At 36.4% G+C, this 13,943-nt stretch overlaps 5 protein-coding genes across 14 annotated transcripts; 2 read left to right on the plus strand and 3 right to left on the minus strand.

The window, feature by feature from the left end:
- Position 1: 1 nt before the first annotated feature.
- Positions 2-3,631, plus strand: LOC107274891 (sodium-dependent neutral amino acid transporter B(0)AT3). The gene is made up of 11 exons (XM_015754444.2): positions 2-328; positions 600-892; positions 983-1,300; positions 1,378-1,485; positions 1,589-1,672; positions 1,740-2,012; positions 2,077-2,478; positions 2,552-2,753; positions 2,828-2,987; positions 3,074-3,337; positions 3,427-3,631. Exons 2-11 carry the CDS (start codon positions 707-709, stop codon positions 3,629-3,631), a joined length of 2,202 nt encoding a protein of 733 aa, XP_015609930.1. The 5' UTR covers positions 2-328; positions 600-706.
- LOC107274895 (nudix hydrolase 7) lies at positions 3,240-7,513 on the minus strand. Of its 8 annotated transcripts, XR_003058097.1 has the most exons (7): positions 7,139-7,513; positions 6,726-7,034; positions 6,466-6,668; positions 6,228-6,383; positions 4,734-4,873; positions 3,937-4,174; positions 3,520-3,659 (listed from the first exon to the last, which is right to left on the minus strand). XR_003058097.1 is itself a non-coding variant. In XM_025079736.1 (6 exons), the coding sequence occupies exons 1-6, from the start codon at positions 7,350-7,352 to the stop codon at positions 3,350-3,352; spliced, it is 1,041 nt and encodes a 346-aa protein (XP_024935504.1). In that variant the 5' UTR covers positions 7,353-7,513; the 3' UTR covers positions 3,240-3,349. The 8 variants fall into 8 exon arrangements, 6 of the variants coding, with proteins under 6 accessions (XP_024935504.1, XP_024935507.1, XP_024935503.1 ...); XM_025079736.1 differs by lacking the exons at positions 3,520-3,659; positions 3,937-4,174 and adding an exon at positions 3,240-3,368; XM_025079735.1 differs by lacking the exon at positions 3,937-4,174 and having other exon boundaries at positions 3,533-3,659.
- Positions 7,514-7,912: 399 nt separating this feature from the next.
- Positions 7,913-9,760, minus strand: LOC112493600 (galactoside 3(4)-L-fucosyltransferase-like). 2 transcript variants are annotated; one of them, XM_025079733.1, is made up of 3 exons: positions 9,222-9,760; positions 9,009-9,148; positions 7,913-8,912 (listed from the first exon to the last, which is right to left on the minus strand). In XM_025079733.1, the coding sequence occupies exons 1-3, from the start codon at positions 9,432-9,434 to the stop codon at positions 7,976-7,978; spliced, it is 1,290 nt and encodes a 429-aa protein (XP_024935501.1). In that variant the 5' UTR covers positions 9,435-9,760; the 3' UTR covers positions 7,913-7,975. The 2 variants fall into 2 exon arrangements, with proteins under 2 accessions (XP_024935501.1, XP_024935500.1); XM_025079732.1 differs by having other exon boundaries at positions 8,994-9,148.
- LOC107274897 (ribosomal L1 domain-containing protein CG13096) lies at positions 8,207-12,707 on the plus strand. Of its 2 annotated transcripts, XM_015754456.2 has the most exons (6): positions 8,207-8,259; positions 8,405-8,490; positions 10,800-11,114; positions 11,186-11,415; positions 11,786-12,351; positions 12,434-12,707. In XM_015754456.2, the coding sequence occupies exons 3-6, from the start codon at positions 10,968-10,970 to the stop codon at positions 12,658-12,660; spliced, it is 1,170 nt and encodes a 389-aa protein (XP_015609942.1). In that variant the 5' UTR covers positions 8,207-8,259; positions 8,405-8,490; positions 10,800-10,967; the 3' UTR covers positions 12,661-12,707. The 2 variants fall into 2 exon arrangements, with proteins under 2 accessions (XP_015609942.1, XP_015609941.1); XM_015754455.2 differs by lacking the exons at positions 8,207-8,259; positions 8,405-8,490 and adding an exon at positions 10,254-10,480 and having other exon boundaries at positions 12,434-12,673.
- LOC107274900 (ankyrin repeat domain-containing protein 40) lies at positions 12,678-13,873 on the minus strand. Its single transcript, XM_015754459.2, has 3 exons — positions 13,583-13,873; positions 13,179-13,483; positions 12,678-13,110 (listed from the first exon to the last, which is right to left on the minus strand). The coding sequence occupies exons 1-3, from the start codon at positions 13,705-13,707 to the stop codon at positions 12,755-12,757; spliced, it is 786 nt and encodes a 261-aa protein (XP_015609945.1). The 5' UTR covers positions 13,708-13,873; the 3' UTR covers positions 12,678-12,754.
- Positions 13,874-13,943: the final 70 nt, after the last annotated feature.

Genomic DNA, 13,943 nt, shown 5'->3' on the forward strand with positions numbered 1-13,943 from the left:
TCATTAGACTATATATACGTCATAGTAACTAGTGATGGATGCATTCAATTACCAAATGCTATTGCATACTACAGATCATAACATTGGTTATGCAAAAAAAAAATTATCGACTCTGCTGATTCGTAACATGCAGATTCGTTCGTTCATTTGGTAGGTCGTCGGGTCGACGAAGGGTTGGCGACGTCGAGCGCCGGCGCCTAATATTGATTCCGGCGTCATCTCCCAAGATCCAAAAGTTACAACTACGAAGTAGAGAGTGCTGCTACAGTAATCAACTGCTCCTCGCACCTCAAGGAGTTCCTTGCGCGTTTCTTCGCATTCCCGACAGGTCAGTCGCGATTTACAATACAATATATTCTGTGATCTACATAAAAGCGCTCTAGACATTCTTGTGACTTTTCATTTAATCAATAACATTTCATGATTTTAATATTACATCTTTGTCCTCATAACGTCCCGACCTCTCGCCGCGCCCTTTACCAATGCATTATAGAAAATATTCTGATCTAGACTAGAAGAGTTTAAAAGCGAAGAGATTTTTTAGCAAAGAATGATCCTCAAATGCCTTATAAATCCTTATATATTGTTTGGTCTCTTAGGATGGAGTCAATGAGCGCGCGTTGTGGATCCCTTATTATCTGATTCCTTGGATAGACCTACAAAAGAATTAAAAAATCAGAAAGAAATTGTTTAAGAATTAGATAAAATGGCAAATACAGCACATCTGGTAAGGCGTCAAAGCTCGCGGGACTTGAAGCCACAGAAAAGCGTCGATCGCTTAGAAATGAAGGAGATGAGGGGCCGATTAGTCGTAGACAATCACAAGAATATATCCAGTGGAAATTATGGGGCCACTAACGCAGCCTTTGACGACTCCAGTCCTAATATGAAGGTAAGACTTTTATGAAACTCAATCAAGAACCTGTAACTATTTGGGATAATGAAAAGATCTACATACTACATACTTGCCCCTTTTTTTAAGAGTAAATCGGGAAATGTTGCGACTAATAAAGGGAACAAACTGGGGAGCAACGAAGAGAAAGCAACGTTTAAACCGGAAGCAGGTGAAGATGATCGTGAAAACTGGGATAGTAAATTGACCTTCCTTTTGGCTACTGTTGGATACGCAGTCGGACTTGGAAATGTCTGGAGATTTCCTTATCTTGCTCAGAAAAATGGTGGTGGTGCTTTTCTTATTCCTTATTTTGTAATGCTGGCTATCGAGGGCATACCGATTTTCTACCTGGAGTTAGCTATTGGGCAACGACTTAGAAAAGGTGCTATTGGTGTATGGAACCAGGTAAGGGAAGACTTTGTTATTGATTTTATATCTATATATAGCTAGTTTCTTTGTTATTTATTGTTAAATTATAACAGGTCTCTCCATACTTGGGTGGAATTGGCGTGAGCAGTGCTGTAGTATCGTTCAACGTGGCACTGTATTACAATACCATTATAGCTTGGTGTCTCTTTTATTTTGTTCAAGTAAGTCGTGCATCCTCCAGGAGGCATCATAACAGTTACTCTTGTAGCCAAGTATTACATATGTTTTATTACTGTTGTGTAACTAGAATGATTGGTTTTCCAGAGTTTCCAGTCGCAACTACCCTGGGCTGAGTGTCCTAACAAGTATTTCCAAAATGGTTCCTACGCACCAGAACCAGAATGTCTTGTGAGTATTGCTTTAAATAAATAGTCAAATCTACAAGAATGGATATACAAAAGTGATTATTCAACAGGCAAGCAGTCCAACACAATACTTTTGGTATCGAACAACCTTGATGATATCAAAAGACATCAACACTCCGGAAGCCCTTAATTGGAAAATTGCTCTAGCTTTGGTGGTAGCCTGGATCCTGGTTTATATGTGCATGATCAAAGGAATTGCGTCCTCGGGAAAAGTTGTTTATGTCACTGCGACTTTCCCTTATATTGTTTTAATAATATTCTTCTTTCGGGGTGTCACTCTACCAGGAATGTCTGACGGTTTGCGTCATCTCTTTACACCAAAGGTAAGTTTTTCTTCTGGGAAAATTACATGAAACAAATCAAGATATGAGATTCTCTTGCTTTCAGTGGTGGACCCTGACTGATCCGGTTGTCTGGCTGGAAGCTGGCACGCAGATATTTTTTTCACTTGGTCTGGCCTTTGGTGGATTAATTGCCTTCTCTTCTTATAATCCAGTTAATAATAATTGTTATCGGGATGCAATAATGGTTAGTCTGACTAATTGTTTCACGTCGATGTTCGCTGGGATTGTTGTTTTTTCCATAATTGGTTTCAAAGCCACTATGGTTTACGAGCAATGTCTAGCTGAGAGAAATGCTACCCTAATCAGTATATTTGGACACGAAATGGAACCTGATAAGATTCCTATAGCTGGAGCCTTGATAAACGTAACTAATGGAAACGGATCATTGGGCAACCTAATAATGCCAGAGTTAATCGAGTGCAACCTGGAGAAGGAACTGGACAATGTAAGCTATTGAAAATATATTTAAAAGTTTCAGGCATTTCGTGTGTTGTTATACATTGAAAATACTGTTTTAGTCAGCTTCCGGTACAGGTTTAGCCTTCATCATTTTCACAGAGGCGATTAATCAGTTTCCTGGTGCTCAGTTCTGGTCGGTTCTCTTTTTCCTGATGCTCTTCACGCTAGGTATCGACTCACAATTTGGCACCCTGGAAGGTGTTGTTACCAGTATCGTTGACATGAAGCTATTTCCAAATCTGCGAAAGGAAATACTCACTGGTGAGTAAGACGATTATATTCATAGTTATCCTAATTAGACAGATCAATCAAGATCATTTCCATCCACGATTCAGGAGTCATCTGCCTCGTTTGCTGCATTATCTCCATGGCCTTCGCCCATGGTGCAGGCAGTTACGTCTTCGTACTTTTTGACAATTTTAGTGGAAACTTTCCGTTGCTCATCATAGCCTTCTTCGAATGTATTGGGGTTTCTTACGTCTACGGTCTCAAGAGGTAGACGAATATGTCGTTCAGGATGCGAATTATCCATTGATTTCTTTAATTAAAATCTATTGACTTTATCATTTCATACGCATTAGGTTCGCCGACGATATTGAACTCATGACCGGTAGTCGCCCTGGACTATACTGGCTCATCTGCTGGAAATATTTGAGCCCCTTAGCAATGTTGAGTATCCTGGTAGCTTCCTTCGTAGAAATTGCCGTCGATGGAAGTGGATATCAAGCTTGGGTATCAAGCAAAGGCATCGCCGAAAGGCAAGACTGGCCATACTGGTCTTTAATACTCATTGCCGTCCTGATCCTTGCCTCTGTACTCTGGATCCCAGCAGTAGCGATATGCAGGTACGATATTCGTCACTGACTTTCTGACCATCTGAAAAAAGCCTACATGCTTCCAATTATTAAAATATAACTTTATCTCACTCTTTTAGATACATGGGTATTCTGATAATCGACGATAATGAAAAGGCTTGGTTCCCTGCGGCTGATCTCAAGGAGTTTCACGGAATCATGCCGCACGAAGTGACACCTGCAGAGACTCTGCTCTTCTGTATACGAAGCGACGGCACGGAAGGACTGTGCTGTCCTACAGGAGGTTCAAGAGATGAGGATGAGGAGGATGAGGATTTAACTTAAACATGAACACCATAAGGATCCTGCTGCGCTAGAATAAACGTAAGCCATCAATATAAGTAAGTAAGATAAGTGAATAAGTCCCTTAAAGCGTACAATATTATCGGAGGAGCTTCCGCCCTGGTCAATATTATCAAGAGAACAAGAAAAAGAAAAAAATAAGATACAAATAATAATTGTAACATGGCGTACATATATTACGCAATGTCAGTCATTGCTAGGTGCTTCATATCATACAGTAACTCATCATAAAATAACTTCTAGATTGATCCCTATTCGACATTCGTGAAGGGCTTTGTTTTATATACCTTTAATTACCGATAGTCCTTCAGTTGATGTATTATCGATTAACGATAAACAATTTGCGATTTGCGAGAAGCTATTAGATTTATGAAGAGAAGTACGTCTATAGAGTAGGTGCCGTCCATTGGCCTTCTAAGAAATCGTCGATCTATCCTTCTATATTATTTTTTCCCCTTCTTTAAATAAGTCAAGTTGCACTATTAACCGTGTCCACGCAATGTCAAATCGTTGCTAAAAAATAATCTGAAGAAATAAGAGAAAAAAATGTAAAAAAAGTGCTGAATAACTAGGTTGAGAACGAGGACATGTCATTAGATGCAACTGAATGACTTACACGATCGGTTTGCCTAACCATCTTGAAAGTATAGGAATAGAACTAGAGAGTTCGATAGGGAATCGATCGGGTTAAATTGGGGAGAAAATATCCGACAATAAATGTGCGAGACTCGTGAATTTCAGACGCTTAGATGCTCAGATATCTTGATAGGAGACTGGTATGTGTCATACGATGACATAATTCATGATTAATGACAATAATATTGTTGTACGATATTCTGACAATAATGAATTCCCAAGCACTTGTTACTGGGAAGCTATGTAAGGACAATAATAACGCGTCATATCTTGATATTTTCTGTTGCACCTGCACTGCACATTTTGCACATTCACAGAGGCCTAGAGAAATCTATGACAAGAGCGCGTATCTTAGTGTGGATATTCGAGAACCCTGCTGACCGTGTGCGAATGTGAGTGCTAGTCGAGAGTGTGAATGAACGTGTGAATGATTGCACATGTGTAATACCTTAGTGAGAAATTAAAGCGAGGTGTGAATGAAGTATAGCCAGTGCGCACATTCATATGCATATCGATCCATCTATTTTGTATGTGCGCTTTGTAGGATGGTTTTAGCTCCATTTTTGGGGTCCTGTATTTATTAGGAATCTGTAATTAAGATTGATTTAGGACGTAGCACATATAGTAAACGGATATCCTATGTAAGGTAGATTCTTGGAGAGAAAGCAAGAAGTTAAATATCTATTGGACAATGAAAATTTAAAATTTAGATTGGATAAGTCAGAAAGGATAGAATCAAATGAAGCAACTTACTAAAGATTTGAATCGATGCCCTTTATGCAGGAGTTAAGGGTAAGAACTTACGTAACATGCTAAGGATACTCTGTCTGAAGTCTTTGGGTTGAAATTTCCCTTCATAAAATATTCAGACACGTTTTGCAAATGTTGCTGAAGTATAATTAAATTGTTGTAACCTTTTGGGTGGTATTGGATTGTTAATGGTTTTCTTATGAGGAATTAATTCTGGCGGTATATTCGAAATACGTGTTACACCTATACAAAGGTATTCGCTAGAGTACTCTCGTTGTTTTTTGAGCGGATTGCTCGCTCTTTGTATGTTGATTAATCAGGTTTTACGAAAGAAAGAAAGAGTAGATTATATCAGATTGGATTAGATGAGGTGGGATTAGACGAGACGATTCTCACGTAACTCGTAAAGATTTCAAATTAAGGGTCGTGGAATTTCTCTGTGCATCTTGTTGGCACAAAGCCTTATGCAAGGTCGACAATAATGAATCATTGGGATTTCGCTTTTGCGAATATAATTAAAGTCATTCTTTGCGACTCACGAAAATGCGATATATCAATATTCCCAGTATTTCAAGTTAATGAATGTTTAAAACATATCGTGATTCATATCAGTGTTCATCGTCATTTATATCTCACTCAAGAGAATAAGTGCAATGGCCGTTTTTAACTTTTTATTTTTCTCTTGTTCTTTAATTTTGATCAATGAAAATTTACTAGTGTGTATCGTGTTTTGTTTATCGATTTTTATTAGTCATCTGTGCCATCTACTCTACATTCTTTTTGATTGAGTCATTAAGATTTTCCAGCGTAAAAGAAAGACGGAATGATGTTCCAGATATCTAGATAAATGGGTATTTGGATATCATATATCTAGATAATCTCTCAATTATTTAATCTTGTTATATGAAGAGTTATCTTACGGTTTTAGATATCGATGTAGCTTGTGCAATAATTATCAATCCATGAGACAGATGATATATCAATGAAATACTCTAGATATATACACTGTAGACTTATATAAAATATATCTGGTTATATTATGTATACGCAAACACACACTGTAAATATATTGTTGTCAGTTGAATGTTGAAATAAATACCGTGCGTGAATGTTCATTAGCTACTTTCCCCCTCCCGTTATTTAATTTTCATATGCAATTAGCTAATTTCCTTTTACATAATTAATTATCTACCGTAGATATACTGTAGACACATATTGGCTCCTTGCTGAGGGGATGCCTTTCGTATGATACAACTATACTTTTTCGGTGATTAAGAAAATCGATAAAATGTCTTGCAAATTCCTTATTATTTTCATGTACTTCAGGATGTTCTGCATACTCATTCAACTATAAAAATCAAGTTTTGTATATTATATGACTGTACAAAATTGAATAAGGTATTTGTGATAAAGTAGAATGAAAAACTTACTTTCATCCAAATACATTCAGAAATTTCTTGATTGCATTTTTGAATTTCAAAAGTCTGTGGAACCATGTATGCTATCATATAAATATCAGAACATCCAAAAGCATACTTGTGACCATGTCTAAAAGTTACGAGACTTTTAAACTCTGCCTGAATTCCAGTTTCTTCGAGTATTTCTCTTACAGCAGCATCCGAAATGTTTTCCCCTACGAGATAAATTGTTTAACCACATACATACCTATAAGGTGATTGTAGTTATTTACCTGGTTCAAGATATCCACCAGGAAGTTTCCACAAGGTAACAATAGGAGAGTGTCTCTCTTTAATAACTAGGACTTCATTGGTATTCTCTCTATAAACAAAAGCTCCGACACCAAGTAATGTATGTGCATAAGGAGGTACATTACAAAATTCATCATCAGAAAGCCATCGATAGAGAGTGACATGGTGCTCTCTTGCATTATGGAACTTGAATCCATTCTCAGTGAGAATAGGAATCCAAGAAGCATACGGTAAACTGATTCGAAACCATATAGTGCGTTTCTTTTCTTTTTTCCATTGTTCAAGGGATGCTAAATAATTACGAAATGGTATGAAAGTTCGTTATCAGTTCGTGATAATTAAGGTGTCTAGTCATCTGACTATGGTTCTCTGAATCCTAATATCTAATCTTTACCTTGGAGACGTTTTAGAAATGCAGGTAGTTGACATGGTTCCACATCAGAATCGACTGTTATTCCGTCATAACGATCGCCATGCCCTTTAAAAGTTATATCTACCATTCTGTTTGAAATTGTTGTCAAGCAAATGCGACTATCTTTTAGAATAACAATATGCTTAGTTGATAATTTAGAAAGTCGAAGGAAAAGTGAAGTTGATGTGTTTAACATTGAAATTTTCTAAAATTCTGGGTCACAAGAGTGTTTCTAATGAGTTGTACTGTCATGTTCTTATGAACTCTGTACCATATTTACGCATCAAACTTATATAATTATATGACTAAGCATTATCGATTGAGTTCTTATCAACTTATCGCTAACGAATGAAAACGATTATACTTGATGAAGATAACTGATGATAGCTATTATAATAATTAATATGCATAAATATTTGTTGAACGGTTTGTCGCTTGCATTGTTGGAGGGCAGCATCTACTTGAGACTAGTGCTGCCACTACGAGGAAATATCTAAAGGTGGATGAAAAATTGTAGAAAATCAACTTTATGCATAAATTTTACCAAAAATTATATAAAACGAGACAAAAGGAAGTACAGTTGAAATATTTATTCTTTTACTGTGAATATTCCACTGTCATAAATATCTTATTGTGTAAGAATCATGTACACCAGTATTAAATACTTACAAATCTAATTAACATCCATATACTAGGAATCTTGTGATTATAAATCTAACTAACATGCATATATTAGGAGATTATTAACTTATTGTATTTCGTTTAAATTTTCTATAAAAATACGTGATTCATTCAGTCACCTTACTTTAGGTAGCATCATTATCTATTCCAAGCCACTAAGGTACAATCCTTTTCCTTGGACCAAAACTGTTCCAAGTTTTGATACGTCTTCGCCTTTGGTGAGTTGTAATGAAGTGCTTCACAGAGACGACAGTAGTGTTTAGACGCGCTACCAAAATACCCATGCTCGTTTATCACTTTGTAGTGTCTTCTCCATTGGTGGAACGTAAAATATTCATCATCATGCCTATGGAGGTAGAGTAGATACGTAGCTAATACTGCAGGAGATGCAAAATCCTCAACATGAAGATAAGATTTTGGTGGTAAGAGTTTCTCGCATTCACTTTGTGCAGCTCCCATTATTATTGGTACTGCCCATTTATGATAACCATGCCAAAAGGTTTTCTCTGTTAGATATTCTTTACAATTGGAATTTTCAAAGGCTAAATAAAATTTGTATGATTCTAGAACAGTGCAGTCATTGTCAAAGTGGCCAGGACAAGCATTGATATTCCCTTGCAGACAGTGGCCATAAATATCAAGATGATCACCAAGTAAGTTTTTTAAATGCTTTACGTAGTTCCATCTTCCATTACTTCCACCACAGTTACTTCCCATTATAGCGACCAGATTGTTTTTCTTTTTAAACATATCATAGAACTCTGTCAAGTCTACATCAACCTGTCTGTCTATCGTCCTACCATATGGTACTGGTACATCACTGTCACTTCTATAACTCATTGACCAGTTAAATAGACCATTGTAATCTGTAAGTTCTTGGTTGCCATAAAGAAAGGTGTGTAATGGTGATTCATCTGTTAAGAAAACCCATCTCTGCAAAAGATGCATTCTTCTTGGCATCTGTTGCCTGTTTTTCATTCGATGCAAGTGAAACAGAACAGCATCAGCTTTTTTTAAATCTCTAGAATTATAACTTAGTTGACATTCCACTGAACAATCTAACCATGGAGAATACCTGCATACACCATATAATTACAAGTATGTTAAGATTTATCATAGAATCAAATACAAACAAGTATGTTTTCGTAGAACTAACATTTTACTACTGAACCTTCTTAGATGTCTTCGTTCCAAATATGAACCGTATTGCCATACAAGAATGAGATATTTATTTGAACGTTGACTAGCTGGAGGATATGTTCCATTGGCAGCCAGAAAGAGCAACTTACCAAGATTAGACATATTTTCAATCTAAAGATAAAAGAGGATTAATGAAAACTTCTAGGAAATATTTCAAAACAGATGAGAAATATTTTAAACATACCTCCTCGTTTGTATACTTTTTTTTTTCTATCTTGTTCAAGTGCTTGCTTAATTCATTGGATGAATTTCCTTTGTGATTTAGTTGAATACTATATTTCAATTTATTAACAGCCGTGTCGTATATTGTAAAATACTCAATGAAAAGTATATAGAGAAGTACAGAAATCACAGAGAGAAGAAGCAGAAGCTTCAACCCCATCGATACATTAACCATGGCTCTCTAACTCACTAATGTTTCGAATTTACATAACGCAACACTAGCCAGTCTATTAGTACAAGCAATTAGTGTTCCTCTAGTTGACGTAACATCGATTACAAACGAACAGTAATATACACTCTGCTCCAAATTCCGTGTTATGTTGGTTTCTATGATATTTACGACCCGATAACATTTTTTTCATTTAATGCGACTTCTTCGCCCGTTACGGTGAGTCTCCCCCAGGAGTTATCAAGAACGTATAATTTATCATAATTTAGTGCGCGGTGGAAGTGATTCTCTAGAAAGAGACGTGGGCGTGTAAGGTGTCGTGAAATGAAGAAATTGAAGGAAGTCGAAAGGTGGATGGTAGACTGTTAAAACGTGTAAGAGAAGGGAGAGAAGAAGGTTGAAATAAGAGAATGAAAATGCTCGTAAAGAGGAGAGAGAAAGGATATCATGCACTAGCCAGCAAGGTCGTTCTTTATAACCGCCAGAGCCGATTGTTAATTTTGTTTCTCTTGGTTAGCCATGCAAAACCGAGTTTGTAGCTCCGTTATTCCTGAACGCCTACATAGATTTACAACGCTTTTTAAGTTCAACCCGATATGGTTGCGTCGATTATACATAAAAAGAGAACATCATTTGTAGAATAAATCTGAGATGAATACTTCTTCAGATGTCCAGTTAAAATTATTCTGTTTTGGGTTTAGTTCCTGTGAATTGTAGCAAGAAAATATTGAGAATAATATTAATCTTTTGGCTCTGCTCTGAGATCTTTACTTTTTTCTTCAGGCGTTTTGTATCTTTAAAATTATTCCCGCTACTTTATCGGATATCCTAATATAACAGTGTTGTCATGTTACCGGAAATGAATTGTTTCTTCTATGATTTCCATTGGACGATTGAGCTGTTTACTCGTGTGAGTTTCTTATCGTGTACTTATCTTCAGAGGTTTTATAATCCCGGGTGTTGTTTGCCGGCTCGCGTAGTTGCCAGTAGTTGCTTTCGGAGTTTTATAATGTTAACAGCTGGAAGAAGAGTATGCGGCGTAGTACTGAAAGGTAATACAGGGTGTTCCGAAATTACCTGACCTACGGGGTACGGGGGTGTTCGGTCCTTTTACCCGTACATTCTCCTGCTCCTCCTGCATATCTACCCGTACATTATCCTGTACGTTTTACTAGATCTGGAAGGAACTAGAAAATTGAAGCATATCCCTATACATCCAAAAACTTGTTATTGCACTTAATAACATATTCAGGTTTAGAACTGAATACAATGAGAGTATTCCTAAAAATATATATATAATGTTTTACTCGTTATTTAATGTTTATAAAATTTAGCTTCTTTCTTCTTTGCAATATTTTTGTTTGTGTTCAGCAATCGTGATTCCTGAGGAAATTGATGCATACGCATTCTGATTGCGCATGCGTATAAACAGGCTCCTCCGATACTAGCGGCTCATATTCCGAACTAAAATCCGGAATCCCAAACGGCACTTCCATTTCCGCTGAGTGCCCAGACTGGCCTAGACCTGAAAATAAGACCATGGAGCCACGTGTTTTGAGAAAGAAGAAAATTAACAAAATAATTAAAAATGTTAAGGACATAAAGTCACCTAAGGATCATGAAGAAGAAGTTAAAAAAGTTGCTATACGGAAACCCGTTGCCGCTAAGAAAAAAAAGAAGCTACAGGTAAGCTAAATTTATACTTTGCAATTGAATCATTAGACGTTATGTGTGAAATGATGAGTATTTGGTTAAAGATTGAAGAAGATGTTGCAGAACCAGTAGTGGCACACAATGAAGATGTAGGAGATATTACTCAACTGAAGTTGGATAAAAAACAAATCCATGATGCAATAAAGGCTGTGTTTGCATTGGTAAAAAAACGTGCTGTAGAGAGTGCAACTTTGTTTAAGGCAGACCATGAACCTATTTTCATGCAAATAAATTGCATACGGATACCACAAGTGGCAACAAGACAACTCAGGATGTATGTAACTATTCTGTAACGATCGAGCTATTAGAGTCCTTGAAATGCTTATTTAATCTTTATCACTGCAATTGGCAGTAATGCTGCTAAATGCAATTCAGCATTCTACTGCAACCAGCAGTTCTGCTGGAATAATAAGAGTCAATCACTGTTCAAATATCCAGGCTAAGTGCCATATGTGCTTAAATTTTTATTATTTAGTACTAGTCATTAAATAACAAAGCATTGTTTAAACATGATTAAATTTACAATACCAATGGATCCTTATGAAGTGTCCATGATTAAAAACTATCGTATGATTATACATACCATAAATATCTGAATTTGTTATGTTAGCCACAGAAACACTGCTCTTCTGCTTTTGTTTCAGATTGTTGCCACATAAATTAATTACAAACATGGATGATGTGGCACTTTTTGTAAAAGATCTTGAAAGAGGTCGTAAAAGGGATTTTGAAACAACAATAAATCACTACAAAGATATGCTTGACGAACATGGATGTAAAACAATTCTGACTGTAATTCCAATGTTACAATTGAAGACAGAATTTCGGCAATTTGAAATGAGAAGGAAACTACTTTCCATGTATGACTATTTCCTCACAGATGGCAGAATTGCCGGGCACGTGGCAAAACTTCTTGGCCGAAAATTCAGCACGAAAGGCAAGCTGCCAACCTCCATAAGAATCGACAGCAAAAATCTTATGGATGAAATTGATTATGCCCTACGAAAAACTTCTATGCAATTGCATTCTTTAGGCAATATGCATATTGTTAAAGTGGGGCACACAGAAATGACTAAGAAACAAGTTTTTGAAAACATTCTGGCTGTTTGCAAGAAATTGGCAAAAAGCTATCCTGGGGGTTGGGATAATATTCGATCTCTAAGTATTAAAACTGGACGTTCTTTGGCAATCCCCATCTATGTTACCCTGAGTGAGTTTTATTATATATTACAACCTTTTTACTAGTTTAGCAACCACTTTTATTTTTAAACAAATTATTCCATCACTTTCAGAAAGTATCAGTCAAGTTGAAGTACCTGTTGTACCTTCGAAGAGGCCAAAGGCCTACAAACCAATTACTGGTGAACTTACGACCTTCACTGGAAAAGTTGCTGTCACATTGGAACCTGATGGTGATATTACTGTCAAGAGAAAACACAGTTCTCTTGAAAAGACTTTAGAGAAGAGTGAAGACGCTAATGAGAATGATGTTATTACGAAAAAGAAAATCAAGAAATAAACACTAATGGCGCAAGATTTTTTTTAATAAAAAGTTTTATTAAATCATTTTGTCAATCATCACTAACCCTGTTTTAGGCATAGTTGAAATATGTTTAATATAAAATTGTTTGATCTTTCTTTGATATACTTTGGTAACTATTTGCTGGAATAATTGCATTTGTAGATTGAACTGGTGTTACATTATTGATATTTGGTGTGTATAGCTCAGTATACAAAGCATCAATAACAAGTTCAATTTCTTGCAAATTTTCAAGGCGTTCAACGTCTTTGTCTCTACGTAATTTTGTATTTGGCAACTTCCTTAATTTATGCACTTGTCCAGGATCCACTGCTAACTCTTCACAAGAAATTTTTAATAAACTTTCCAGAGTCAGATTGTTTTTTGGTAGATCGATTTCAATAAAGTCAGGGTCAGATGTATTTGCGATTCGCACCTTAAGCACCAGTTCTGTATAAAATAATGTATGATAAATTTGAGTACTGTATAGCATTGTAAAATTAAGGATAGTCTTTTACCATCTTGACTTGAATTCCCTGAATGATTATGATAACTTGGTATCTTTTCTGACAAAATAGTTTCAAGACCAATAGTCAATGGAGGATTTTTAATATAATTGGGCACAAATCCTGGTGTGGTGACTTCTTTCACATTTTCTAGTTTATCAGTAGAAGCACCCAGGAGTTCCAGAATTTGCGTATTCGTACAAACAGATTCCGGTGTCTCACCACTAACTGCAGGAATACTCTTATCTGCTCCATTCATTAAAAGCATAACTGCGACATTAAGATGTCCTCTTTTACAAGCCCAATGTAAGGCCGTCCTGGAAAAACAATACCAATTGAATATACAACTACTGGTTATCAGGCGGATTACAAAAACAGAGAAACTAACTACTACATGGAAAAAATATGTGACATACCATCCATTAATTGCATGTTTCGCATTAATATCCACATTCATTCGCAACAGTTCCTGAACAGCGAGTGTATCCCCAACACAAGCTGCTTCTCGTAACCGCTGCTCCAAATCTCTGTTCAGTTCCATATTGAACTGAAGATTGTCAAATAATTGAGAAAACGCATGTCAGCGTTATCTCATTGTTGAAAGGAGTTGCCATTCGTACCATTTAACGGTTACTTGAACCGTTGAAATTGAACTAGCATCTGGCCGTGTCGCGATACTTTCTTGTTGCTATTGTGCTGCGGACAATTTTGGATTTTTATTTTCATTAAAATATGAAACTCTCTGTACTGGACAAATACTTTAGTGACACCATCTAT

Source organism: Cephus cinctus, unplaced genomic scaffold, assembly GCF_000341935.2.
Source record: "Cephus cinctus unplaced genomic scaffold, Ccin1 Ccin1_scaffold0123, whole genome shotgun sequence".
NCBI lineage: Eukaryota > Metazoa > Arthropoda > Insecta > Hymenoptera > Cephidae > Cephus > Cephus cinctus.